General features: G+C 34.7%; 2 protein-coding genes across 5 annotated transcripts; one reads left to right on the forward strand and one right to left on the reverse strand.

The window, feature by feature from the left end:
* Positions 1-4,988: 4,988 nt before the first annotated feature.
* Positions 4,989-17,034, forward strand: LOC125846761 (DNA mismatch repair protein MLH3). Of its 4 annotated transcripts, none has more exons than XR_007444394.1 (25): positions 4,989-5,132; positions 5,383-5,456; positions 5,783-5,912; positions 6,524-6,575; positions 6,682-6,729; positions 7,554-7,708; positions 7,798-7,855; positions 7,939-7,996; positions 8,111-8,203; positions 8,279-8,438; positions 8,527-8,542; positions 8,669-8,865; positions 10,826-10,895; positions 11,236-12,708; positions 12,798-12,927; positions 13,027-13,121; positions 13,515-13,591; positions 13,683-13,880; positions 14,603-14,637; positions 14,706-14,759; positions 14,888-14,994; positions 15,137-15,188; positions 15,883-15,942; positions 16,087-16,159; positions 16,466-16,551. XR_007444394.1 is itself a non-coding variant. In XM_049526355.1 (25 exons), exons 2-25 carry the CDS (start codon positions 5,787-5,789, stop codon positions 16,835-16,837), a joined length of 3,657 nt encoding a protein of 1,218 aa, XP_049382312.1. In that variant the 5' UTR covers positions 4,989-5,132; positions 5,783-5,786; the 3' UTR covers positions 16,838-17,034. The 4 variants fall into 4 exon arrangements, 2 of the variants coding, with proteins under 2 accessions (XP_049382312.1, XP_049382311.1); XR_007444395.1 differs by having other exon boundaries at positions 15,140-15,188; XM_049526355.1 differs by lacking the exon at positions 5,383-5,456 and adding an exon at positions 16,664-17,034 and having other exon boundaries at positions 14,593-14,637.
* Positions 17,035-18,152: 1,118 nt separating this feature from the next.
* On the reverse strand, positions 18,153-21,266 carry LOC125848723 (WUSCHEL-related homeobox 8). Its single transcript, XM_049528649.1, has 3 exons — positions 20,868-21,266; positions 19,142-19,666; positions 18,153-18,538 (listed from the first exon to the last, which is right to left on the reverse strand). The coding sequence occupies exons 1-3, from the start codon at positions 21,082-21,084 to the stop codon at positions 18,453-18,455; spliced, it is 828 nt and encodes a 275-aa protein (XP_049384606.1). The 5' UTR covers positions 21,085-21,266; the 3' UTR covers positions 18,153-18,452.
* Between the last annotated feature and the right edge of the window lie 4,847 nt (positions 21,267-26,113).

Raw genomic sequence — 26,113 nt, forward strand, 5'->3', positions numbered from 1 at the left:
ATGAGCTGAGGTCTATTGGAAACAACTTCTCTAGCTTTTAATTATAGGATAAGGCTGTGATGATAACAAATGAAGTTGTATAGAGTTGGGTCAGGGGCATTGGAGCTACCCTTATCTTGGCAAGGCAACCCGGTAAGGCATCTCAGGTCTGCAGCCATGGCAGTTGCTTTTTCTCGTTTTGCCTGGTTTTATAACAAATCTGAGCCTCAGGAGAAAGAATTGGTTGAAAGACGCTTCAAGTCTTGTGAATTCCCTTTCGTTAGGTTGGCCTAAAAAATTCAAGAATGAAGTAGCAGAGAGTTTGGGAGTTCTATCAAGGGTGGTTACCCTTCTCTCTATATGCTTTGCCTATGATTCTGCATTTCTAAAAACAAACCAACAGCCTTTAAAAAAGAAAGAGACAGCGAGACTACATTTGAGTTTCTGGGTTTCTTTGCATTTTTCCACTCTTAAATGTATGCTCATAAGGCAATACACAACTATACAACAACAACATGACTATGAAAATTATTGAAGAGGCAGTGATGATTTCTGCGCTAACTAAATTCGGGCATTGAGATTACCCAACCCGTATCTTGGCAGGGAAACCCGGTATGGCCTGTAATTGAGACGTATAACTCACACATGCAATTGTGTGTTGCATCCATGGTGTGGTTGGCTTCTCTTTGGTCTTATCTTAACACAAATCTGAGCCTCAATGTGCGTCTAAAGAACCAGTTACTTTGACTCAAGCTTAGTATACTTTACTACTTAAGCGGGCTCGATTTTGACTTGAACTTGAAAAGTCACAATTGGATTGGTCGTGACAGACCGAAGCTTGAGCAGTGGTTGAGCTTGCAACACAAGTCTTGTTGAACTTTTAGTCCACCATATATCTTGTAAATAATAAAAATAAATTACCAGAAGTTAGTTCTTCTTTGCAAGAATAAGTGGAGTTGGTTCTTCTTCCAAGAATAAGGTGTCCAGTTTAATATTATAGGGACAATATATAATAAAAAACGAGACAATTTTCTGAAATTCTCTTAAGGTCCATTTTTGAAGGGTGGGTGCCTCCCTTATATGGCAAGCCCTCATGCTAGTTTGCATTTCTGTTTTTGCAAGTAATTACTTGTGAACCCCTTTTTGTTAGATTAGCTCAGAATGAGGCAGCAGAGAGAACAATGGGATTTCTGTTCAAGGGTGGTTGCCCTTCTCTATGCTTTGACTGTAATTCTTCCATTTTCTAAACAAACCAACAGCCCTTAAAAAAGAGAGAGACATAGATAGAGTACACTACAGTTTCTGCGTTTTTCCCTCCGTCATTTAGGTTTTGGGCTGTGATTTTCTTGAGTTGAGGTCTATTGGAAACAACTTCTCTAGTCCCCCTACAAAGGACCAGGGTAAGGTCTATCTACCAATGCTAGCTTTTAATTATAGGATAAGGCTGTGATGATGACAAATGAAGTTTGATTGAGTTGGGTCAGGCATTGGAGCTACCCTTGTCTTGGCAAGGCAAACCCGGTAAGGCATCTCTGTTTTGCAACTAAGGTCTGCAGCCATGGCTGTTGCTTTGTCTCCTTTTGCCAGGTTTTATAACAAAATTGAGCCTCAGGAGAAAGAATTGGCAGAAAGACGCTTGAAGTCTTGTCAATTCCATTTTGTTAGGGTAGGCTAAAAACTTCAAGAATGAGGCAGCATAGAGTATGGGATTTCTATCAAGGATGGGTACCTTTCTCTCTATATGCTTTGCCTATGATTCTCCATTTTCAAAAACAAATCTACAGCGTACACTTGAGTTTCTGGGTTTCTTTGCATTTTTGCACTCTTAAACGTATGCTCACAAGGCAATACAATACTATACAACAACAGCAATAACAACATGACTATGAAAATTATTAAAGAGGGAGTGATGATTTCTGGGCTATCTAAATTCGGGCATTGAGATTACCCAACCTGTATCTTGGTGGGGCAACCTGGTATGGCCTGTAATTGAGACGCATAACTCACACAAGCAATTATGTGTTGCATCCATGGCGTGGTTGGCTTCTCTTTGGCCTTATCATAACACAAATCTGAGCCTCAATTTGTTAAAGAAAAAAGGGAAAGGGTCAAATTTACCCCTTTACTATGCACAAGGGGCAATATCTTTTCCATGATTAATGTAGGAGATGTTGAACCCACACCGTTCTGATTTGCAGTTTTAATACTTATTTATAATGTATTAAAACATTATAAATACATTGATTGTAGTTGGTAATACATGATTAGGTACTCATCTACATTCTCAAACCTTTTACTACACTTTATTAGCTTATTCTCTTCAACATTCATATTCCTCCCTCTGAAGGATGATATATGCCTGTCTAAATGTGCAAATCACAACATTCCAACTTAATTTGTAAAACTAGTCATGACATCATTCATGTTTTAGGAAATACTCCACTAGCTAACAAGGTTCTCTTGTGCACGTGTTTCATTAGAAAATGATTGTTTTCTTGACAATACACGTTCCGTGTATTTTATCCGTTAAACTAACTGATGTGGACCTGTTAGAATTTATTTAACAGGTTGGTCCATCGATACTAACAAGCTCTCATATTTTACTCCTTCATTTAACTCTAATCTTTCTCATGGAATCTATCTTAAGTTATTGCCTAATGCCGTGTCATGTTCTCTTAATAATGTATTTGCTACCCACAGCTTGCTGGTACAGAGGGATCATCAATAGTTCCCCCATCAGTGAATTGGGTCCTTAATAAACAAGGTTTGCAGGAGTAAGTTAATACTTGATCTATGAATTTGGAGCTACCTTGATGCTCTCTCTCGCCTCCACCACCCCCAGATAAGAAAAAGAGAGAGAGCAAGGATTTTGAACCGGAAGTGATTTAAGATATTTTTCTTTATTCCTGATGTCTTTGTTTTGATTGTTGGAACAATAACTCTGATATGGATTAGTATGTCTGGAATCCATGCTAGGCGGTGTTCTTATGTTGAAGCAAGCAATGCTATAAACTTGGAACATTCACAGTGTGTGTGAGTGGTTCTAGAGCCCCCAAGCCCAAAAATCTACTGTCCTTTTGGTTGTGTCTATATGAGCTAAGCCAAGCCCAACATTAGCCAGGTGCAGCTCAACTTGGAGCATTGAAAGATGAGCTCAATGTTGGGTTGAGTCTAATCAAGCCCGAGCTCAAGACAGTCAGTTCTTTTTTTTTTTTGACAACTGTGGTGTCCAGGCCAGCTTGCGCGCACCTCGCTGATCAAGTTTTTTGCTGAGCGAAATAATGGCTCTACAGGTTTGGTTAACTTTTACAACAAACAATTAAACAACTTTTACCAAACAAACTAAGAATGGTAAAAATTATGAAAACAACCCTAAAATAAGTAATCCTGCAACTCTCATGTCTGGAATAATCACAAAAGATTGAGTTCTACAAAGTTTTAACATATCCTCAAATCTTCAAACTACAGAAGAAAAAAAAACAAAAATAAATGCAATGCATCTGACACTGAAATAAGACTATGGATTTGTTGCATTTGTCTAAATTCTGAGTCCAAGAGAGATATAAAGGATGCTTGAGATTGTAGTAGGAGGGCTGTCTTATTAATTCTTAGAGAATTTGATTTCATTAGCTGTGTGCTGATATCATCACATACTTTGTAAGTACTTGAACTCCCTCTCTACCAGGCTGTTACTTGTGGTGAAGACTCCACTTGCTGTCAGTTATCGTAGCGGATGATGTTTTGCAGTGTCAGCCAAGTGGATTGCAAATATACTCCCTTTTTTTAAACATGAGATATATTCTTGGAGCAATTTGGTTTTAGAGTGAAAAGTTTCACCAGTTGAATAATTTTGTTCATTTAGCTTATGCAGATTGGTCCCTGTTTGAAAGAGTGAGGTTAGTCGAATGCCATAGTGTGATACTCTAGTTCTGATTTCCCAATGTTAATGGTGTTGAAGCTGTCTGGTATCATACCATGGAGTTCAAAAATTCAATGAAAAAAATTTAGACGTGGCTACTAAAATTGATCATATTCTACTGAAATTTGTGTTGGATCAATACAACTGGCCAAACTAATTTTTGGGGTGAAGCAGGTTACTTTATATGACTTCATTAGATATAAATACGTGAATTAAGAGGAGAGTGTAAAAGTTAGTAATATTCATGAAACTTAGAAGGAAACAAAAAAACATTTCCCCTTGTTTAGTTTCGTTTCATATGCCAAATACCCAAGTAATATACTTAAAATATCAATTTATATTGTTTTTGCCTATTTCCATGATTGAATGCGACAATACGCAGAAATTGTAAAATTATAAATACTTAAGTAATATTGAATATTTGAAAAGTTTAAAATGAATTATGGTCATTATAGATAGATGTACTATTCGACTGCAAATGTCAAATATAGTTATTTTAAGTTAAATTTTATATTTAATATGTATAAAATATTAATTTATAATCTTATAACTTAAAATCAAAATTCCAAATCACAAATTTCATATTCTAAATCAATTTATTGAAATTTTACAAGTTAGATAATTGAAGTTATATACGATGATAATAATTTCACATTATCAATAGATTAGATTCCTCTTATTTTAAAAATAAAAAATAAATAAGTAACGAGTAAGTACTAGAATAAAAATTGTATTATAAAAAAATAATATATTTTATATTAAGTAGTTGTTTTACTTTTTCAGGATTAATGTAATTAGAAACTAAATAGGTATAAATTGTAATTTTATATTAAAATTATGTGATTCTTAAAATTTATTATATATATTTTATATTAAGTAGTTGTTGTTTTCCGCGTGTACTGGTTTTTTTATTTTTCACCGATAAAAAACTACCATAAAAGAGACACCGAGTAAGTTAGAAGTACCCCATTCAAAAACTATAAAAAAGACACTGCGTAAGTTAGAAGCCACCACCCTTCAGAGCCTATAAAATAGTCACTGCTTCATTTTGATGTCAAATTAGAGAAGCAAAAGAACTCACCGCTCACCACTCACCACTCACCACTCACCACTCACCACTCACCACCTTCGTACGCTACTCCACCGGATTGCTGCTATTAACTTTCCCGGCGACGATGTCCGACCAAAACCCATAAACCCTAAAATCAATTTTCGTCACCATCAATCTGCCCAAGTAACTTGCTCTTCCCATTATCTTCGTATTCTTCGAAAGAAATTTCAAGAACTTGATTATCTCGGTATTCTTGATTTAAGAAAAAATCAAGAACTTAATGTCTTTTTAAAATGCATATTTTAAGGAAATTGTTGTCTTTTTTAATTTAAATTGGTGTTCTTTGATTCATATTTTAAGTAAATCAAACGAAATTGTTGTCTTTTTGAAGTAAAAGTGGTATTCTTGAATGCATGTGTTAATATTCTTGCAGCCAATGTTCAAGAATTTGAGTAGTGAGACGGGAAGCATTAAGCGAATGCCAGAGGCTATTTGGAGTTTAGTTCGGTCAGGGGTTCTCTTGTATTGACGATTTCTGATCAAAACCCTAAACCCTGATTCAATTTTCCGGTCGTTCTATCTGCTCTAGTAATACTACTGCTCTCCCTATTAAAAGGAAAATTTGAGAACTCGCTTTTGTCAAATTTTCTTTCAATTCTTGCATGTATTTCCTTTAAGAAAAATTCAAGGAAATCAAAGAAATTGTTGTTTTCAACAATATATTGGTATTGTAAATATCAAGGAAATTCAAGATATCTATTTCTTTTTAATAAGAATTGTGTTCTCATTCTTGTATGTTAAGGATGTTCAAGAATTTGTTTTTACTTTTTTAGGGAGATGGGGAGCCTTAAGCGAATTCCCGAGAATATTTGGAGCTCAATTCGGTCGGGCGTTATCTTGTATGATTTCACAAGGGTTGTTGAGGAGTTGGTTTTCAACAGCCTCGATGCTGGAGCTTCCAAGGTATACTTATTTACCCTTATGATTTTATTAGGTATTGAATGGAAAGTAGTGGAGTTATTCTTGAAGACCCTTCTCAAGCAACTTGAATTATTTTTTTAGTAGTTTAATTACAAGAAATTTTGAATGAAAGATACTCCATTGGACAGACTTCCGTGAACTCTCTCAGTGGGTTCATTTACATGGTCTAGACTTTCTGATTTTGATTGTTTCTTAAAAGTTGAAATTGTGCCATGTAAGAGAATGAGGAATTATATGTTCTCTGATTTTGTTAATTTTTGCGGATCAATAGAGGTGAGCTGCTGAGAATATAGAAAGTTGTGCTATTATGCAATTTAATTGCTTAGACTATTTGCTCAAACTCTTCAATGAATTCTTATGTTCCTTCGTTTGCTACTTCTGATATTGAGGGCATTTGCTTTATATGAAAATTGATGTACATTTTGTCCTCTTAGTATGATGTTCCATTCTGGTATCATAATTTTTTTTCCAATATATAACAGCTCTATTTCTTTTTACCATGAGATTTGCTTCCTTATAGAGCTGTTCTTTTTATGTTTGTTATTCTAATAAGTAGTGTACTCCTAAGTTGAACCTTACCCAGTTTCCACCAGGTATCTGTTGCTATAGGCATTGGGACCTGCTACGTTAAGGTGGATGACAATGGTAAGTTAAAGTTTCTTTGACAACGATCTAATGCATTTTGATGTGAAGAAACTTCTGCTCAATTTATTATTTATTTCATCATCTGAAGTTGTACTTCCTCTTGAAGGATCTGGTGTTTCACGAGATGGACTGGTGCTGATGGGAGAAAAATATGGTAATCTTTTTGCAAAATGTTGGACTGACATCATCTTTTCTATTGCAGTGATGCTCCTGTACATAATTTCTTTTGCCTCACAACTATGATGTTCATAACTTGGAATGATTGTTGTAGTCTATAGGATTGCATGCAGTGCAGCATTGCTCAGTTGATAGGTTGTTTGGCGGTTTCTGTTCATTAGTATCTTTTTACCAATGTTCTTTTATTTATTGCTATGTGGTTTTACTTGTAAATGGGCAAACTTGTATGGCTGTACACAACACCAAATATTGATGCTTACATTTTGGTTTTGCTTGTATTGTAAGTTGTTCATGTACATTGCTTTCCTGGTTCTTCATTTGCAATAAAATACTTTCTTTACCTGTACTGTCTCCCCAAAAGAAAATGGGTAGCTTGAGGGATGGGGGGAGCGAGAGACATGAAATATTTTTGTTGATCACTACTGTATGTACAGATATTTTGATTATTTATTCTTGCTGAAATTGAACCAGAACATACATATTGGTGCTTAGGTATTTTAAGCCTAGCTTACCTGTTTCTTTCATCTTCTGTCATGCTTCATTTTTTTCTGGCCATTTCAACGGCCATCAAATCTGCCCAGGTAACTCAAACAATGACCTAGTGATTCGATTAACATTGCCCCTCACCTAAACCCCCTTTTCTGGTAGCTGAATGTAGGGTAGTTTTAGGTTGCATTTGTTAAAATTAGAGCCAACTGTATTTGAGTTTGAATTAGAAATGTAGGATGGTTCTGTTTGTATTTATTCGAGTTGCTGTCTAGTAGTTGTAACTCTAGAGCATTCACCATATATGTACACCAGCGACGTCAAAATACAGCCATTCAGATGATATGCATGCTTTCCCAGCAAGCTTTGGCTTTAAAGGAGAGGCGCTGAGCTCTATTTCTGACGTTTCTTTGTTGGAAATTGTTACTAAAACTCATGGGAGGCCAAATGGATATCGTAAGGTTTTGAAGGTAAGATTCTTTTAAGATTTACTTGGTAGTATCCTATAGTATAGGTATAAAACTACTAATTTGGTCTTTGTTCTTGCCAATGTTTACAGGACGGCAAGTGTTTGTACCTTGGAATTGATGATTGTAGACAAGATGTTGGTACAACAGGTAATTTTGTATAAGCATACCTGATACAAAAGTTGACTGTTGTTTGCCAATAAGGAAATTTGTTGGAATTTCTCTCCTTGCAGTCATTGTTCGGGATGTATTTTACAACCAACCAGTTCGAAGGAAGCAAATGCACTCCAAGTACTTCTAGTTTTCTCACAATTCAAACAAATGAAAAATAATGATTACATACTTTACTTTTAAAGCTGTACACTGACCTGATTGATTTTTTGGTTTACATATATAATCCGGAAGCCCAAAGAAGGTGTTGCATGCTCTGAAAGAGTCTCTGCTAAGAATCGCCCTTGTGCATCCCAATGTCTCCTTCAAAATTGTTGATATTGAAAGGTCCGTTTTTGTTATATCAGCTAACTTAAGGATATTTTCTGTCTGGTTTCTTAGATTTTGTTCATTTGCATGCAGTGAGGATGACCTGCTTTGCACACGTGCTTCTCCTTCTCCACTGCCGCTATTGTCCAGTGAGTTTGGAATTCATCTGAATTCCCTTAACAAATTGAATGCAAGTGATGGTTCATTCAAGCTCTCAGGATACATTTCAGGTCCCGATGTTTACACAGTGAAGGTATACAGGCCCAAATTGATGAATAAGAGATGTGATATGTTATCTTTTCTACACTCTGTTTCCCTAACAACCACTGTTCAATTTGCAGGTCCTTCAATATTTCTGTATCCACTTATTTCAGTATATTTTCCTGACCAAAGAAAAACGGAAGACTAATCTTTGGTTAACATTTTCTATATCAGTTGCCTGTTTTTACGGTGTTTTTGTTTTCCTTGACCTCGGTAATGCAGATATCAATTCAAGATTTGTTTCCAAAGGACCAATACATAAATTACTTAATAACACAGCTATGAGTTTTGACAGTGCGTCTGACATTGAGAAGCGAAGTAGATCTCAGATATATCCTCTGTTTATGCTGAACCTAAACTGTCCAAGATCTTTTTATGATTTTACTTTGGAGCCTTCAAAGACCTCTGTGGAATTTAAGGTGAAATTTTTTGTTGTGATTTATGGTTTAATTTGTTTTGGGTTGGGAAACAAATGTGAGGCTTTGGATTTATTTTATAAGAATTGAGTTTGTGTTGGTGTTTGTTTTGTGAGAATTGGTTTGGGTTGTTTTTAAAAAATATATATATATATTTCAAAATGCCTAATCATTTTTTGGAACTTCAATATGGGTAAACTTAATAGGTTAAACTGGCTAATCATCACTATTTATCACTAATCCTATAGAGATTCAAAGTATTAAAAAGGACACCCTGACCCGGCAAGGTCCTTGCATCACAGTAGCTAATGGAGAACAAAGTTATCTAGCTTCTTGTGGCTGCAAAACCAAGCAGGCCGATGTTAACAAGGACATGTCATACATATTTGTTTTACTGATTGGGGTATTGTATTTCATATTACAATGTGTTAGGTAAGACTGATAATTCCTCATAAAGAGGCTTGACACGACCAGACAATCATCTGAAAAGAGTCTTGACACGACCAGACGATAATCATGAAAGGAGTCATGACTCTGCCAGAAAGTTATATGAAAGGGGCGTGACTCTATTAGAATGGTTGTTGAAGAGAGTCATGATACCGCTGGAGCTATCGTTAGAAGGAGGTCTTCTTGAGCAGGTTGCCAAAAAGAGGCGTGTTCTCACTTCTCTCCGAAAAGAGATGTGATACTGAATAGGGAAGGGCACCGATTGTAAACGGTGCCTGTCTTTGGAGGGGGGATTGTCGGAGAGGAGTAATGCTAGTTGCCAGTATTGGCTTAGGTTGCCTGTCAGTACGGTATAACTTGTATGAGATACAATCCATATCTTAGGAGGAACCTGCTCCATTTGAACACTTTAAATTTCTCTAACGTTCTAACAGTTCTAATAAATACTAGAAATCATTAATTAGAATGAGAGGATTAAGGGAAAACTATAATAGGCACTGAGGAATTGACAGACTTTCTTATTTTTGCTTGATGCATGCTGGGATGAGTTTCCACCTACACCTACTATTAGCTATTGCTCCTACTTCATCCCAGCTTCTCAGAACTTCAGAAACCTTGTCTGGCATGACACATGTTAGGCTTTTAAGGTTAAAGATAATACTCCATAACCTGCCTGTGAACTTGCAATGTAGAAATAAGTGGTTGACCGTCTCAGCAGTCTCCTTACACAAAAAACATTTTGAACACATTGGAATTCCCCTCTTCATTAGATTATCAAGTGTAAGCACAACTCCGCTTGCTAATAGCCATACAAAACAGGAGGTGTTTTGAGATTCCATCAAAACACCGCCTATTCCTCTCATTCCATATGGATCAGAAGATAGCAGCAGGGATCATCCTCCAAATCCTTTTAATGGCTTTATCAACTCTGCACAAGCTCCTTCAGATGTGCCTCTTTTATGGTCCGCGGCATGATTCATTTTAAACCTAAAATACAGAAGAACATGCTCCAAAGATCTGTGGCTACTGTGCAGTGCAATAACAAATGGTTTACAGTTCCCCTCTTTTCCAAACATAGATAGCACCTGTTTACTAATTGGAAGTCTTTCCTACTGAGATTGTCTTGAGTCAACGGAGGAGTATGATATCCTTCTGTGTACCATATGTAGGTTAACAGGAGTGATTTGACTTATCACCACAAAAAGAAAAGAAAAAGGGGACAGGGGGGAGAGGCGAGGTGTGGTTCTTGTTTGTCTATTAGAGCATGTCTCTTGTTCATTTTTGTTCCATGTTAGATGTGTAATCAAATTGCCTGAAACGATGTGCAGCATTTAACTGATTGTATTAATCTCACTGATGGCACCATGATACTGATTGTGTTAATCTGCATACTGATTGTGTTAATCTCCCTTTGTTGGCACCATTGATACTGATTGTGTTTATCTCATTAAGCTATTTTGATGTGTTTTACGAGGATCTCTTATGGTAACTAATTGGTTCTTAATGTTACTTGTAGGATTGGGGCCCTGTCCTTCTCTTTATTGGGGATACTGTTGCGAATCTCTGGACTGAAAGTAACTCTGCTGGTGAGATTTTTATGCAACATCACTTAGTATTCATTGTATCTGATATTATTTGTACATGTGGCTTTGTCCACTTCACAGTCCCTTTCCCATAGGCTGTAGCCCCTCACCTGCTCCCCCTAAAAGAAAAGTGGAGAGGGGGGAGGGGAATTGTGGAAGGTTGGTTTTAGTGGAAGAGAGAGTTACTTGTGCGTCAGATGGTGCAAAGCATTTCAGCATTATGCCATCGTATTAGTTTTATCTATTTCTTTTCTCTTAAACTACTTTTGGGAAACCTAGATAAGAATATAGCTGTAGAAGTATCCTCATCTATTGCTATCCCATTCCCTGCTCCTCTTTCCAGATATACCTATGAATATTGAGATCAGGAAAAAGAGGTGCAGGGCTCAGAGTTGCAAAGGTACACTTGACCTTCTTTCCCCGCTGCCAAAGAAACTGACCGGAGAGTGCAATGTCAGGAGAGATATTCAATCTCCACAGAATACTCTGTGGGAAAGTGCTTCTGAGAAACCTGATCCTGGGTCCGGATTTCTCTGTCAGATTGAAAGTTCAAGTCGGTCAATTGATGGATCTGTTGCTCATTGCACAGTTGGTGTAAATTGGAAATCCAGATGCTCTGTGCAACCCCTTTCATCTAATGTTTTACCTACAGAGGATTATTTCCTGGATAACAAATTCAATACTTCAGCTACCTCCAGTTATAAATCAGACTGCCTGTTAGGTTCAGGATGGGAGAATGGGTCTCAAACAATTGTAGCTGGCAAATCAACAGAGGATGCCTCATTTAGGGAGTCTCTTGAACTTATTGACAATTCAACTATGACGCATGAGAGAAGGAAACCATTTTTGCGAAGCTGTTCTTTGCACAGAAGCCTGATACATGATGGAACATCTTTTGATAGTGATGAAGATATTAAGTTTGAAAAAAGTGACTGCAGAACTAAACAAAATCGCCTTGAAGATGATTATAGTGTTGAATTTGAAGTTGTTGATGATGTTAACCGGGTCTTACATCAAAGGTCTCCTAGAGGCAAGGAAATATATTTTGAGAAGTTCTCCAGTTGCAAAACTCAGAGCAACGCATTGCAGCGGCCAAAAAAAATTTCAGGTGATTCAGAAAATTTTTCTTTAACCAAGGACATTCTAGATGAAGATGATCATCTTATCTTCTTTAAACAGACTGAAAACTATCGTTCTGGCCTACCATCTTTTAGTCCAGAACTGTCTCCTCTGCCATCAGATCCTTTGCTTGGGAGCAGGTTTCTAGATGTTAATCCTTACATCGCTGAAAATGGGATTGAAACTTCTGTTAAACATGAAATTGGTGTCACGTATAATTTTGGAAACATGGAACGTAATCTCTTGGTTCCGGCCATAAATAATTTGGGAAAAGAGGACTGCTTGTTTCCAAATCCTGCAAAGTTTGATCTCGATTTTTATGCTTGTTCTAAAGAGGATTTGGGCTGTATAGGGGGACTTGATCCGTGGGACATTTATAGTTCAGGTCCTTCTGAATTCTATTATGACGGAGATGATTTGTCACATATACATTCTCATGGTGAAGAAGATCTTATTAATTGTTTGACACCACGAGCTATGATCTCCTCTTGGGTGGATGGGAACTCGCATAAATGGAATGATGCTGGGAATCGAGGTAAAACAGATGAGCTTATAAGGAAGAAGAAGAGTAGAAGAAGTCATTCAGCTCCTCCATTTTACCAAGGCAAGAAGAAGTTCTTTGCCACGAGTGAGTCTTCAAGAACGGCAGCAGGAAATAACAATATTAAGACTGTTCATGATGTGCCACTCATGCCAGGTAATTTGTCCTTGAGTGTTTGTTTGTTTTAATAATCAATGATGACAGAAAATTTGTGCAACTAATTAATGTTCTTGTCCATCGTGCAGAAACTAGAGCTGTAAGAAGACTGGGGGATTCTACAGAAGCTATCTGCTCGGAGCTTCCACAGCAGTCATCCCATCTATGTGATCAATCTTCCACCCCAAGTTGTGGTGATGGTGTTTACTCTGATGAAAGGTATGATATCAATTTTTTAAGTGAGGTTTAGGTCTCTTTCTGATATTATCTCAATCAAATATGTTAGAAACTCACACAACCTTATGTTTCTCTCTTCAGGCTAAGTGTTAAAATGAAACTTGTTAACATCTGGAACAGCAGATTACAAACTCAAGGGGAGTGCATAAGTACACGCTATGGGGAGTCAAAAGAAGGTAAACCGTTCCTGCCATTTATTCCTGTAAAGGTATGGCCCTTGGGCCTATCACAACCTCAAAAGTCAGCTCATGAGGGGGGATTTCCCAAGTCCATATAGACCACCAATCCATTCTCCAACCGATGCAGGACTCTAACCCCCAACTCTTAACAGTTCCTGTATTGAATAAGAGCTTAATTTTTGTAGTGCATGTTTCAGTTAATTAGCTTCATTTCTTTCATCTACTTTTCAAGATTATCTTAGACTGCATTCTTATTAATCATGAAAGCATTAGAGATTACGTCTCTTTCTCAGTGTCCTAGGCCACATAGTCTCTTTCAAATTCCATATTGCTTATGTGCTGATCTTGTGATAGAATTGTCATGCCTGACATTTTTATTCGAATCTTCAGAATTTGCACCAACAAAAGAAACTCAAAGTATCTTAGATTCTGGGACAAAATGGGGGGGCTTCTGTCCAGAGATTACAGTTGAGTACTTAAGCTATATCTCAAATGTTTTTGTGACTTCTTCTCTGTTTTGTTAAGATGACGGATTTCCTTTTCCAATATGAGATGCAGAGTGGTACTGGAACAGAGAGTTTTAAGAATCAGGATACTATACTCAATGTCACTTCTGGCATATTGCATTTTGTTGGTGATTCATTGGTTCCTGATACCATTGATAAAAACTGCCTGGGGGGTGCCAAAGTTCTCCAACAGGTTGATAAGAAGTTTATTCCGATTGTGGGTGGCACAACACTTGCTATAATTGATCAGGTCCATTATTGTCTTTCTTGATTTCTCATGAATTTCCTTATAATGCATTTACTTTAAAAGATCGTTTCTTTTAGGGATCGTTTGGTTGGACTCATTAGCAGATATTAATCTCAGCATAAATTTATGCATAAATAGTTTAATAGTTGTTGGCCATGTAAGTAAAAGTAATATCTACATAACCATGTATCACTCAGTTATCCACATGATAAAAAAGTAAGCTCGACATAACTAATGCAGCGTTTGGTTGGCGGTATTTAACCATGCATTATTAAGAGAACATATGTCAACAATGCACGGATATGAGTATTTACAGGGAAAAAATCCCCTCATAAAGTAGATAGTCCCTGCATAGCATCACTCGTTTATTATTCACCGCATAAGAATCGCGACATTATTATTTACTGCATAACAGTTTTTACATTATTATTACCACATAAACATTCCCTGCATGACTAATACTTTAACCATGTAATGTCGTACTCTTTTGTATTGCAATTTTGTGATAGTACTGAAGAAAAGGAGAGTGATATAGGGTGCTTTATCTTTTGTTTCATCACTTTCTGACCGTCAGGTTGAGTATATTCTTATGTAGAAGCTGTGGCCCATGTCAAAATAAATGTCTGTTCCTTTTTACATAGTCAAGATATTATGATCTTTTGTTTGATTCTAGCATTTATCTTCAATGAGCATTACACATTGTCATGTTCTACAGCATGCTGCAGACGAGCGAATTCGTTTGGAAGAACTGCGTGAGAAGGTAATGATTGTCTAAAAACTCATTGATGTGTCATTTCAATGTGGAGTTGGTAATTAGTGAATTATCAGGTTCTATCTGGACAAAAGAGGTCAACAACCTATCTTGATTCCGAGCAAGAATTGGTATGTTTATGGTCATCTTATGTGAATTAGAGTTTATCTTTGCCTTGTGCCCCTCGGATTGTGGGGAACTCTTGAAACTCTTTTTAATCAGTAACATTGATTTTGAGTCTTTGACCATGCTTTTGCAGGTCATGCCTGAAATTGGTTATCAATTATTACACAACTATGCTGACCAAATTCAAAACTGGGGTTGGATCTGCAACATTCATTCTCAAGCTTCAAAATCATTTACCAGGTAAGTTACGGATCTTTGTTTTGATTTTCTTACAACCAGTCTATGGAACTTGATAAAATTACCATTTACCAGAAATTCAAATTTGCAACATTCATTAAGGTTGAACCTAACTCTAGCATGAAGTTATATGTTTTGGTTAAAGCAGGAACTTGAATCTGATTCACAAGCAGCCAAAATCTGTCACACTTCTTGCGGTAACATTCTCTAGTACTTGTCTCTGTCATATTATACATTCAAAAAGTTTAAGTAAATGTAGACCATTTGCAAATCAGTCTTAGAAGGGAAAAGATAATATAGTATTGATTCTTGTTGTTAATATAGGATTAGGAAGTGACTTCAACTATTAGGAAATAAGAATTGGGATTAGGAATTATTGGGAATAAAACTAAGTTGTATAGTGTAAATACACAAGGGCTGTGAGAGACTGCACACCTACACTCTCGAACCTTTTACTTCACTTTATAGCTTATTAACATTAGCATTCCTATTCCTCCCTCTGAAGTATATATGCCTGTCTAATTGTGGAAAACAAAGCATGACAAGCACTTCTTCTCAGTCTAGTCCTTTCCATTCTGAGGTATCAATACAACAGTTTATATCAGTCCTATGTTCCATCTTGTTTAAAGCAAGAAGGATTTTTGGGTTTAGGCTTTCACGTGCCATTTGTGCGCATTGTCTCTTAAGGTTCATTTTATGTTTTAATTGGGTTGATTATAGCTAGTGAAATATGAATTGTAACTTCTAAAAGGGAATATCTTTTTTGTTCTAATACCATCAGTAACAAGACAATGCTAGAGGTTCACACGTGTTTAAGGGAATACTGCACTAGCTAACAAGATACGTTTGCACGTGTTTCATAAGAAAATGGTTGTTTTCTTGATACTTCAGGTTCCTTGTATTCTGGGCGTTAATCTAACAGATGTGGATCTGTTAGAATTTCTTCAACAGGTTAGTCCATTGACACTAGCTAGCTCTCATACTTCACTCCTTCATTTAATTAACTCTAATCGTTCTCATGTGGAATCTTGCTTCTGTTCTTGCTTAAATGCTGTGTCATGCTCTCTAAATAATGTATTCGATTGCAACTCACAGCTTGCTGACACAGATGGATCATCAATAGTACCCCCATCAGTGAATCGGGTCCTGAATAACAAGGCTTGCAGGAGTAAGTTAATATTTAATTTATGAATTTGGAGCTACCTTGATGGCTCTCTCACCTCCACCCACCCCCACGTAAGAAAAAGAGAAAGAACAGGGAATTAGAATCACTTCGATTTGAGATATTTCTCTTTACTTCTGATATCTTTGTTTTCATTTGTGTTGGAACAATAACTCCGATATGGATATAGTGGAACAGATACAGAGGAATGAGGATCAACATAGCAGGCCAACTAATTCTGGGGGTGAAGCAAAATTGATGAATTGATTCCTGATGTTGCCATTCTATATATTTATTTACTTATTTTTGTAGGTGCAATTATGTTTGGAGATGCATTGTTGCCTTCGGAGTGTTCTCTCATTGTTGAGGAGTTGAAGCAGACTTCATTGTGTTTTCAAGTGAGTGGAAAATTGCATTTCAGGAAATATCTGTATTAGAACTGCATTTGGTGGTATGTTTACAGGAGGAATTCCATATTATTAATGACTGTAATATCTTTTCATTTGGTAGTGTGCTCATGGGCGGCCTACTACTGTACCTCTTGTCAACTTGGGTGCTCTGCATGAGCAGATTGCTAAGTTAGGTTCGTGGAGTAAGGGTTCCTCCGAGGCATGGCATGGGTTACATCGGCATGCAATCAACGTAGAGCGTGCAGCAAAGCGACTAAGATCAGTCGTATCCTAGTGTCAAAAATCTCTCGTTAGTATACCTTTCCATGTATAGCCATAGTAACTCACTCTGAATAGACTGTAAAGAAATGTTACGATAGTGAAATAGGTTATTTGACTGTAACATCATTCAATTGTTGTCATAGTTAAATTTGTATATCCCATTCTAACCTTCTCAATTTTGCTAGACAATATGAAGTGATATTGGAACAATGGTACTATAAATCTCCTGAAGATATGGAACTTCCATTTACATTTTTGTTCTAGCACCTCTTTACCCTAGTCACTGTCACAGTGGAGCCACTGCCCAACCCAGCTATGCTCCCACAATTCAAGCTGCAGAAGAGTTGTATGAAACTGATCCCTTTATTACTTGAAAATAAATTGTCGTTAGCAACATGCTTAACACGTATTAATCGCTTCGTGATTATTCATTATCCATGCTTCGATCTAAAAAGTGTCTAGCGACACTTGATAGAAAATGACGAGGATGGAGAATGTAAAATCAATTCTCTATGATATGATTTGAGATTCATGCATTATACTCTCTAACTTTAAATGTAGTGTACACATTTGATGAGATTTTGTATTTGAACCTATGACATTTTGTATCCCAAAATAGTATGAAGTTGTCTCCAGAGGGGGCTAAAGTCTTGACTAGGGAATGCAATTCCTAGAATCAAATTAGACACAGTAAGATGGAAAATGTAAATTGTATGCAAAGCATGTGGCATGGATTACAACTCATCACTTGAAATCTTTCCTATTTTCAAATGCCAACAAGCAGAGGAAGAGTAATTCCAGGAAACTAAAAAATTGATCTAAAAGATTTTGTTACTTTCATTCTTATTATTCGAAAGTCAAATCCTTGGGAATTCTTATGGCATAATTATGCCATTAAAGGCTGAAATTCCTCATGAGTGTTCCTTTTTCTTTATAAAAAAAAAGATGGTGTTAGGCAAGTTTGGTATTCTTTGACTAATTCATCAGATATTTGCTACTGTATTTTTCACTAATACACTTTTTTACTTTTAACCAAAATACTAGCACAACATTGACTAACGTTGCTTACAAGACTTAGAAGATGATTATTTGCCTTCCAATTTTTCCTTTGGTTTCTGTTAAAAGAATAATTTGTGTGTATATATGTTCAATTTCCTCTCTTATATAATGCATAGATCATTTGTCGGTAAAGATATAGGAAAAGGGGGCCAAGAAGTCAACAACTTTTTCTATTTTTATTGGGAAAAATATAAAAAAAAAAACTCCTATAATGTGCTTAAAAAAATAAATAAAATTGTATAAAACGCGTTGCACAGTGAGAACCACTTAAAAACATTTCTTTGAAATTCAGAACACGACCCTGCATCATGCTTTAACAAAATCTTCACTCGAAAAGTAAAAATTACAAAGCAAATGGAGAAATCAAAACGAAAATACTATTTACTATATAGTTCCTATAAGCGTGGTCCATAAGTACATTTTTTTCATACACAGAATCATTCTGTAATATAATCATCAATCAGTGGCTAACGCACAGTAGGATCAAAAACTCTGGCTAGAGTTTTGGGGCTTCTAGTCTCATTCTAAATTGTTGAAATGCGCATGAAACTTAGTTTCCAAATTGGTAGTTAGCCGGTCATGTTGTAGTCGTCTGCATGTAGATATGGATGATAGCTCCCTGGCACTTCCATCTTTCCCATTAGCTGGTCCATTCCTGCATATCCATTTTTATCACATCAAAAAGATTAAGAACAGAACTAACCATTATAGGTCAGCTACCTAGGATCAACTATATGAATCCTGAATAACAACTCAAGCTTTCATTTGATCTAGGTGTTAGCCAAAGATGGATTTTGTTAGTCCTGTTCTCTCATTGTTGTTACAGGTGCTTCGAGTTTGGAATAAGTTTTAGTTGAAGACAAATTCTTTTGTGCTAGAGTAGGTGACAATTGTGAATGTGATGCATTAACTCCATGAGAAGTTTAAGAGGTACAGTAAGTTTTTCTGACAAAGAAGTTTAAAACATAACAGTTTAAAATGCAGGTCTTCAAATGCTATTGATATCCTCGTGAAACATCGAATGAATGCAGAAAGTACATATAATTCATTATGATTCCCTAGATGCAGGAATTCCCATCACCTAGTGTCTCTATCACTTTTGATGACATTTTGAGAATTCGAGACCAGAAACAATTTTGGCTATGGAGCTCATATTTAGAATTTTGACAGGAGCACCTTCATTTATATCTAAATATTAGAGCATACGATAGTACTGTGGTAAAAACAAAATGATTTTATAGGAACTAGAAAAACATACTTGGATTAGGCATTCCATAGAAGGACATTTGGCCATAACTTGCAGCAGGTTTTGAACTACCGTCTGATGGAAACATAGGCTCGGGTTTACTGGTTCGTGGATCTAGTGAATGCATGCCAGAGCTCGCGTCAGGGTTCTCATAGCCAAGATCTTCAGTCATTGAAGTAGGCATGTGAGAAGACTGCAGATCCTCTGGCTTTGTTTTCTTTTCATTGGGCGACTCAACCTCTGTCTCCACCTCTGATTCAGTGGTGTTTGTTGCTGCAACCTGTTGCTTCCTTTTTGATCGAGCACGCCTATTTTGAAACCAATTATACACATTTGTTTCAGAAATTTGGCCATGTTGAGATAATTCAGAAGTTATATCTTTGATCTTCTGTTTGGTTGGAGTTCCATTGCCTTGTTCAAATATGCGCTCAAGAATCTGAAGTTGCATAGGCGTTGGAGTCCAGCGTTGTCTACCAGTGATTTTATGGCCAGCGGATGTCACCAGTGGATCGCAGTACAAATTTCCCAGCCTGGCTCCTGAGATAGCAGGTACAGATTTTACTCGCGTTAGATGAATTCAAATTCAGAAAGTACTATCACTACAAACACAGCAAGTCGAATATATGGATGTTAACACAAGATATTAAGACCATTAATAAGCCTAACTGAGAAATCTATCATCCTCCAGCTTCTTGCATCATGGTTAACAGTAGTAGGATCCCATTGCCAAAGCAAACCATTCAAATAACACAAGAATACCACAATACAATCATTCACTCTAAAGTTGAATGAAACCAATACTAGTATCTTGAAACATGGAAATGGCTGTTCATCATATACAAAAATTTTGAAGAACCACTCAAAAGGAGGAGGTTATATTTGGTTTCCTTTGAAGCTATTTCAACGAATAAAAATATGAAACCTGAAGTCTGCAAAATCCACCTCTCATTGATCATTGCAATCAAATTAAAGATTTCAGCATACAGTCATGGATTGAAAGATTTCCAGCTTCCATATTACTGGCAAGTTTCACCACTACATTTTTTTACAAGACTCCGAAGCCTTGCCTAACTAGTAAAGTTGTTGTCATGTTACCAGGAGGTCAAGGGTTCAAGCTAATGCATGGTAAGGTTGCGTACAATAGACCCTGGTGGTCCTTCCCTTCCCCAGACCCCGTACACAGCGGAAACTTGGTGCACTGGGCTGCCTATTGTTTCACAGGATTCTCAAAGGATTATGTGGGAGAGAAAACCTAGAGGACTATATTTGGATGGGAAGAGTAAGAAATAAAAATAAAGAATCAAATGAGATTCTATACCAAAAGTAAAAAAATTCAAAAACTTAGAAAATCAGAAGGAATCAATACAATGAAATTCTATACCAAAAGGAAACACAAGACTTTGAATTTTTGAGACATTTAAGTTGCATAGAACTATTTGAATTTAATTATTTTTACCAAATAACAGAAAAGGTAAGAATTATGAAATGATTTCCTTTTTCTATTCTCTCAAGTTTTCGAACTAAAATTCCTAGAGGGGAAAAAAGACAAAATCAACCAAAGAACAACACCAAACACAAGATGATGGAGAAACCAGTAAAATGGGTAGCTAAAAAGACACAAAAATTGATCCATATTTTCATAAAATTAACAGAAAAAAAAGGTCCAATTGCATATCAACACGAAATATAAATATAAAAACAGAGCAATAATTAGAGAGAGAGAAAAAAACAGACGAACCAGCAAGATCGTGTTGTGAAGCCATGGATTTATGCAAATCAACAAGTTGTTCACAAATAGTAGCATAAACAGCGATTTGCTTCCTTAAAACTTCCATTTGCTCATCCGTCATCACTTTCACAAACATCCCACTACTAACTGCTCCGTTCAATTCCTCCGCCGTCTGCTGCGGCGCCGACACCGGTGGCTGCTGCTGCTGCTGTTTTTCCCAATCCATAATTTCCTCTTGTTTTAGTCAATTCCTTAAAAGGGTCATCACAATATTGTATCTGTTTCTGAGAGTTGAAGTAAACAGAGAGAGTGAGTAAAAAAAGGGTAACCAGAAAGTAAAGCAAAAGCGGGAGAGAAGAAAAAACTACTACTTACTACTCAACAGCTAAAGACGAGATTTGGACGTATATATAGTGTATATTCTCTAATATACACTCAAGTAGGTCCCATACTTTTATTTTTTTAAAATTAAATTTATAATATTACTAAATTGAAAATTAAATGACTTTTTAGGGTCTATTATTAGAGTAGGAATTAAATAATTATTAGAGAAATGATTCTCTTGGGATTGAGGTACTCCCATAAAACAAGAGGGACTATGATTTTCTTTTAGGATTCTCTAATTTTCTTGGTTATGTACCATGCCAATTTTGGAAGTTAATGTTCATGTAGCACAACTCATCAAGAAAATCAATCTGACTTCCATTTACTATGGAGACTGCGATTTGTATATTTTTATTTGTTTGTATATTTCATTTGCGAATATACAAATAGTAAGTATATATCAATTTTGTATTTATGCATTTAAGAATTTTTTAGAATTTCGTTTATACATTTCGCTTGCCAATATACAAACATGGTAATTAATTATGATTTTTTCATAAATCGTATACAAATAGCTAGGGTAAGTATATACAAAATTCTGGATTAATACAAATCAGGCGAATAGCAAAAATTGAGGTAACAATAGCCGCGAATGACAAGAAAATAGATCTGCTTTGATAATTTTTTTCTTATGTCGAGTTTATTCAAAACAACTTCTTTATATTGGTAGATTTTTGTATATTCTATCATATGATACGTTGTTGTTGCAGTACATTTAAACTATATATGTCAATGATAATATATTTAGTGTAATTTTACAAATAAATATGAAAAAAATAAGATGTACACAAACCTTACCCTACCTTTTTAGGGTAAGGAGAGATTATCGGCTCAAAAGAAAAGTTATTCAATAAGTATATATACTTTATCTGATTAATTTATTAAAAAATAATAATATACTTTCTATATTTAAAATAATTAAATTTACTATTAAAGAGAAGTTTTTACATTTATACAACTATTATGATATATTTAAAATCACAAATTTTAAACTAATACTTAACTTTAATTTGCTGGCTCAAAAATTGACTGTCGATCTCATCTAATTTTAACCTTTTAGTGATTTAGGTAATAGTATATCTAGAGTGTTTCCAGAATCGAAATGGGTGTAAATATATAAACCAAAGAATAGAAAAATGAATATAATATTAATTTACTATGTTCATGACACACATATGTGTGTATTTTTGTTCACATAAATATGATTTATGATAATATATAGAATTTCTGAAAATGGAAAACATCAAAGCTCAGCTGGCTCAGAATTTTCCACCAACCCATGATATATTTTTATACGGATAGGGAGGGATTTTCATATATCTTGGTAGATACCAAGCCAAAGTTTGAAACTTTTGTATTTTTCTATTTTCCCACCCACTATTTATTCTATATTTATATTAGTGTTCGACTAAAAGTTTAAAATTTTACATCAATATTATTATTCAATTAAAAAATTAAAAGGTAATATTAATCACAAATCTTTCTTTTTACTTCTTTTTTTCCAATTTCAACATTTTCTTATGATTTTGAAAGCAACCACTATTAATTTAGAGTTGGGGCATTTAAAGTGAAAACATTTATAGAATGGATGAATAAATTGACTATCACTTAAATTTAAGAGAGTTTCAGGCATATGAATTATGATTTGTTTCTATTACCACATAAATATATGATAAAATATTTTTATTTAGATATTTTTTATGTGTATTCCTTACTTTTTTTTTAGTCCACTTTAAAAAAAATGTATCTTTTTTTTAACAATTCTTTAATTTCAATTTTTAACACGACATATTTAAGACTATAAGATTAAAAGAAATTTTGGTACTTTCTACATATATTTAGTCTAATGCCATAAAATTAAAAAAAAAATCTTAAACTTCGTATCAAATTAAAATTAGACAAACAAATTATAACAGAACGACGATTCAGTAGCCCCAATATATATAAGTTATAAAACCTCGTTTCCCCTATTGATATTGATATGCATAATTAAAGAAAAATATTAAGGCAGAGATGTTTAATATGAACATTAGATTATCCTCAAGCGTTCAGTTGAAAAATGTTATAGCTCAAGTATGTAAATAAAATTTAGTTAATTTTATTCCATGTCTTTGGTACAAAAATCACTATATACATGTTTGTTCATGATTTTTAGTCTCTGTAGAGTGAATAACGATATAATAATAATAATATATTCAGTGTGATTTCAAATATCAATAAAAAAAAAAACATGAAATTTGAGACATTGAGTCATATCCGTAGTACAAATAATGGTTTTATTTTTAGAATTTGCTTGTGGATTAGGGTAAGACTTATAAATGTCAGAGTGAATGTTTGAACATTAGCGCACGCCAAAGGCGGACGGTCGGTTCTGACTACTGATAACTATTTACTCATTAATGTTCATGGAGATTGATCAATCATCACTCACTACCTTAAATTAATATATTCACTCCGTTTAAAAAAGAATTATCTAGTTTAATTTGAAACAGAATTTAAGAAAAGAAATAAAACTTTTTAATCTTGTAGTTTTAAATTAACGCTATGTTAAATGTAATAAAATGTTCTTTAATCTTGTGGCTTTAAGCATGTCTCATAGAAAGTTGAAGTTAAAGTGTTGCCAAAAAGGGTAAAGAGTCCTTTTTTTAAGCAGATTAAAAAGGAAACTAGACCTTCTTTTTTAAACGGGGGGGGGGGAGGGGGAAGTATATGCTTTCTTGTTTGTTACTCTGATTAACTTTTTTTTAAAAAGTAGTTTAGAGATTAGTAGAAGATTGGATATTTCAGGTTATCGAAGACATAACTTTAAATAGGAGAGTGTAGATGATATATATTATGGTAGAAAGGTAGTAGGTAGTGTAGTGTTGTGTTGTCTTGGTGTAGTTCTTATTTATTTTTTTAAAAATAATAATATTATTTCTATCATTTATAGTTATATTATCATAGTATGGTATGTTGTTTATGGTATTTCGATTATCACATGATTATAGTGTTGTTTTGGCTACTTTTGCATTGTTTCTTATTTCGATTCTTTGTATTGTCTTTTTCTTTATATTGAAATTTGTTGCACTTGAGTTGATGATCTTTTGGAAATAGTCTTTCTTCATCAATAAAATTGTGGTACAATCTGCGTACGTTCTACCCTTTCCAAACTTTATTGTGGGATACTGGGATATCACTAGCTACGTAAGTTGTTGTCATTATTTAGATGATTATATATACTAGCATGTAATTTTTAGTATAGTATTTGATTAAATTAATAATGTAATTATTTTCATAATTAGTGAATACCACTAGTTTATTAAATACTTGGTAAGTTGTAAGTAGTAGTTTGTTTTTGTCTTTTGTGTTGTCCAAAATAATGAAAAATAAAAAAGGTCTATCAACTACCCGGAAGACGCGGCCAATTTGCCGCCAATTTATGAGGCACGTTTTCTTCTCTTTTGTTTTATATACCCCACCCCTTGTGACATGGACCTTTTATTCTCTCATTTTCTTCTTTATAGATTGATTACCTTCAAAAATATATTAGTGCATGCTGAAAATAAAATAGAATAGAATAGTAGCAATAATATATACTCTATTCGTCTTATTTTATATGAATTAGTTTGACTTGAAATGAAATTTAAAAAACAAAGAAAGATTTTTGAAACTTGTGATTTAATAAATGATAGTTATTTGTGGGATTATAAATTATTTCATTAAGGGTAGAATAAACATTTTAAAGTTAAATTGTCACTTAATATATAAATGTGTCATCTGTTATGGGACTGACTCAAAATGAAAGTAAGTCATATAAATTGAGACATATGGAGTAATACTTATCAAATGATCGGCTACTTATTAACATTCTATCATAATCTTCTACCTTCATACCCTCCTATCTCATAAGGTTATGTCTTCGTAAATCCATGTGTGCCCTGTCTTGTCTAATCACGTCTCTTAGCTTCAATACTTCTTTTAACTATTTTTATCTCTTTTTGTACACATCATAGTCAATCTCTCACACCTCCTTACAATGAGACATTTATGCATCTTGATCTTCACATGTCCTAACTCCTAAAGTCTCGAATCTCTTATCTTGTTCACCACAAAAATGAAAATAAAAAAAACTTATTATATCAAAACAAATTTGAAGTATCCATTTTAGGACCGTGATTAATTTGGATTGGCGCCACATAAAATTCAATAAAGAAAAAAAATACTATTTACTAAAATTGTTTCCTTTCTCAATTTTACTCAAACTAAAGACTTTTAATTAAAGATGTACAAATCTTATTCATCCTACCGTACCACGAGTGATTTGAAAAGTCTAAGCAACTCAAATACACACATGTAAGCGCACATGCACAACCTTCTCTTCGTTTATGTTTTCATTTTTAATTTATTCATTAATTAATGTTGAATGAATGTTAATTGTATTTAGAACATAATGACAAATCCGTCAAGCAAATTAAACAAAAGAGTTAATCAAGTCAATAAATCTAATCTAACATGTGAACTTCTGTTGATACTATTTGTCAAATTCCCTCTTTGAAATTCAATAAAGGAAATATCAGCAATCTAATAGAATCTTTCATTAATCATGTTATCCTTCTTTTTAATAAAAAAAAAGAAGTAAATCTACTCTATGCAAATTTAAATAACAAAAAGGATTGCTCATCTGGTAAACATATTTGACCTTCGAATTTTAAAATTTGGGATTCAATTCACTAATAAATGAGCAAAAAATAGAAGTTTCCCGGGAGGGGTGAAATTTTTTTTAAAAAATTTGCATTTTTTACTAATTAAATCATTAGCATTAAAAAAAACATTAGTAGTTTTTTTTCTTAGTAGTGAATTGAGGCTTCACTTAGAAGGGATCTAGAGTA

Source organism: Solanum stenotomum, chromosome 12 (genome assembly GCF_019186545.1).
Source record: "Solanum stenotomum isolate F172 chromosome 12, ASM1918654v1, whole genome shotgun sequence".
NCBI classification, from domain to species: domain Eukaryota; kingdom Viridiplantae; phylum Streptophyta; class Magnoliopsida; order Solanales; family Solanaceae; genus Solanum; species Solanum stenotomum.

Bases quoted from the DNA above. Each gene is read 5' to 3' on its own strand.
- LOC125846761 (XM_049526355.1), top strand. From the start codon at position 5,787: ATGGGGAGCCTTAAGCGAATTCCCGAGAATATTTGGAGCTCAATTCGG. The intron at 15,943-16,086 runs GTTAGTCCATTG...TGCAACTCACAG, and splicing joins TGTTAGAATTTCTTCAACAG to CTTGCTGACACAGATGGATC. The intron at 16,160-16,465 runs GTAAGTTAATAT...TTATTTTTGTAG, and splicing joins GAATAACAAGGCTTGCAGGA to GTGCAATTATGTTTGGAGAT.
- LOC125848723 (XM_049528649.1), bottom strand. From the start codon at position 21,084: ATGGATTGGGAAAAACAGCAGCAGCAGCAGCCACCGGTGTCGGCGCCG. The intron at 19,667-20,867 runs GTTCGTCTGTTT...CTGCTATCTCAG, and splicing joins TTCACAACACGATCTTGCTG to GAGCCAGGCTGGGAAATTTG. The intron at 18,539-19,141 runs GTATGTTTTTCT...ATGGATATGCAG, and splicing joins CTATGGAATGCCTAATCCAA to GAATGGACCAGCTAATGGGA.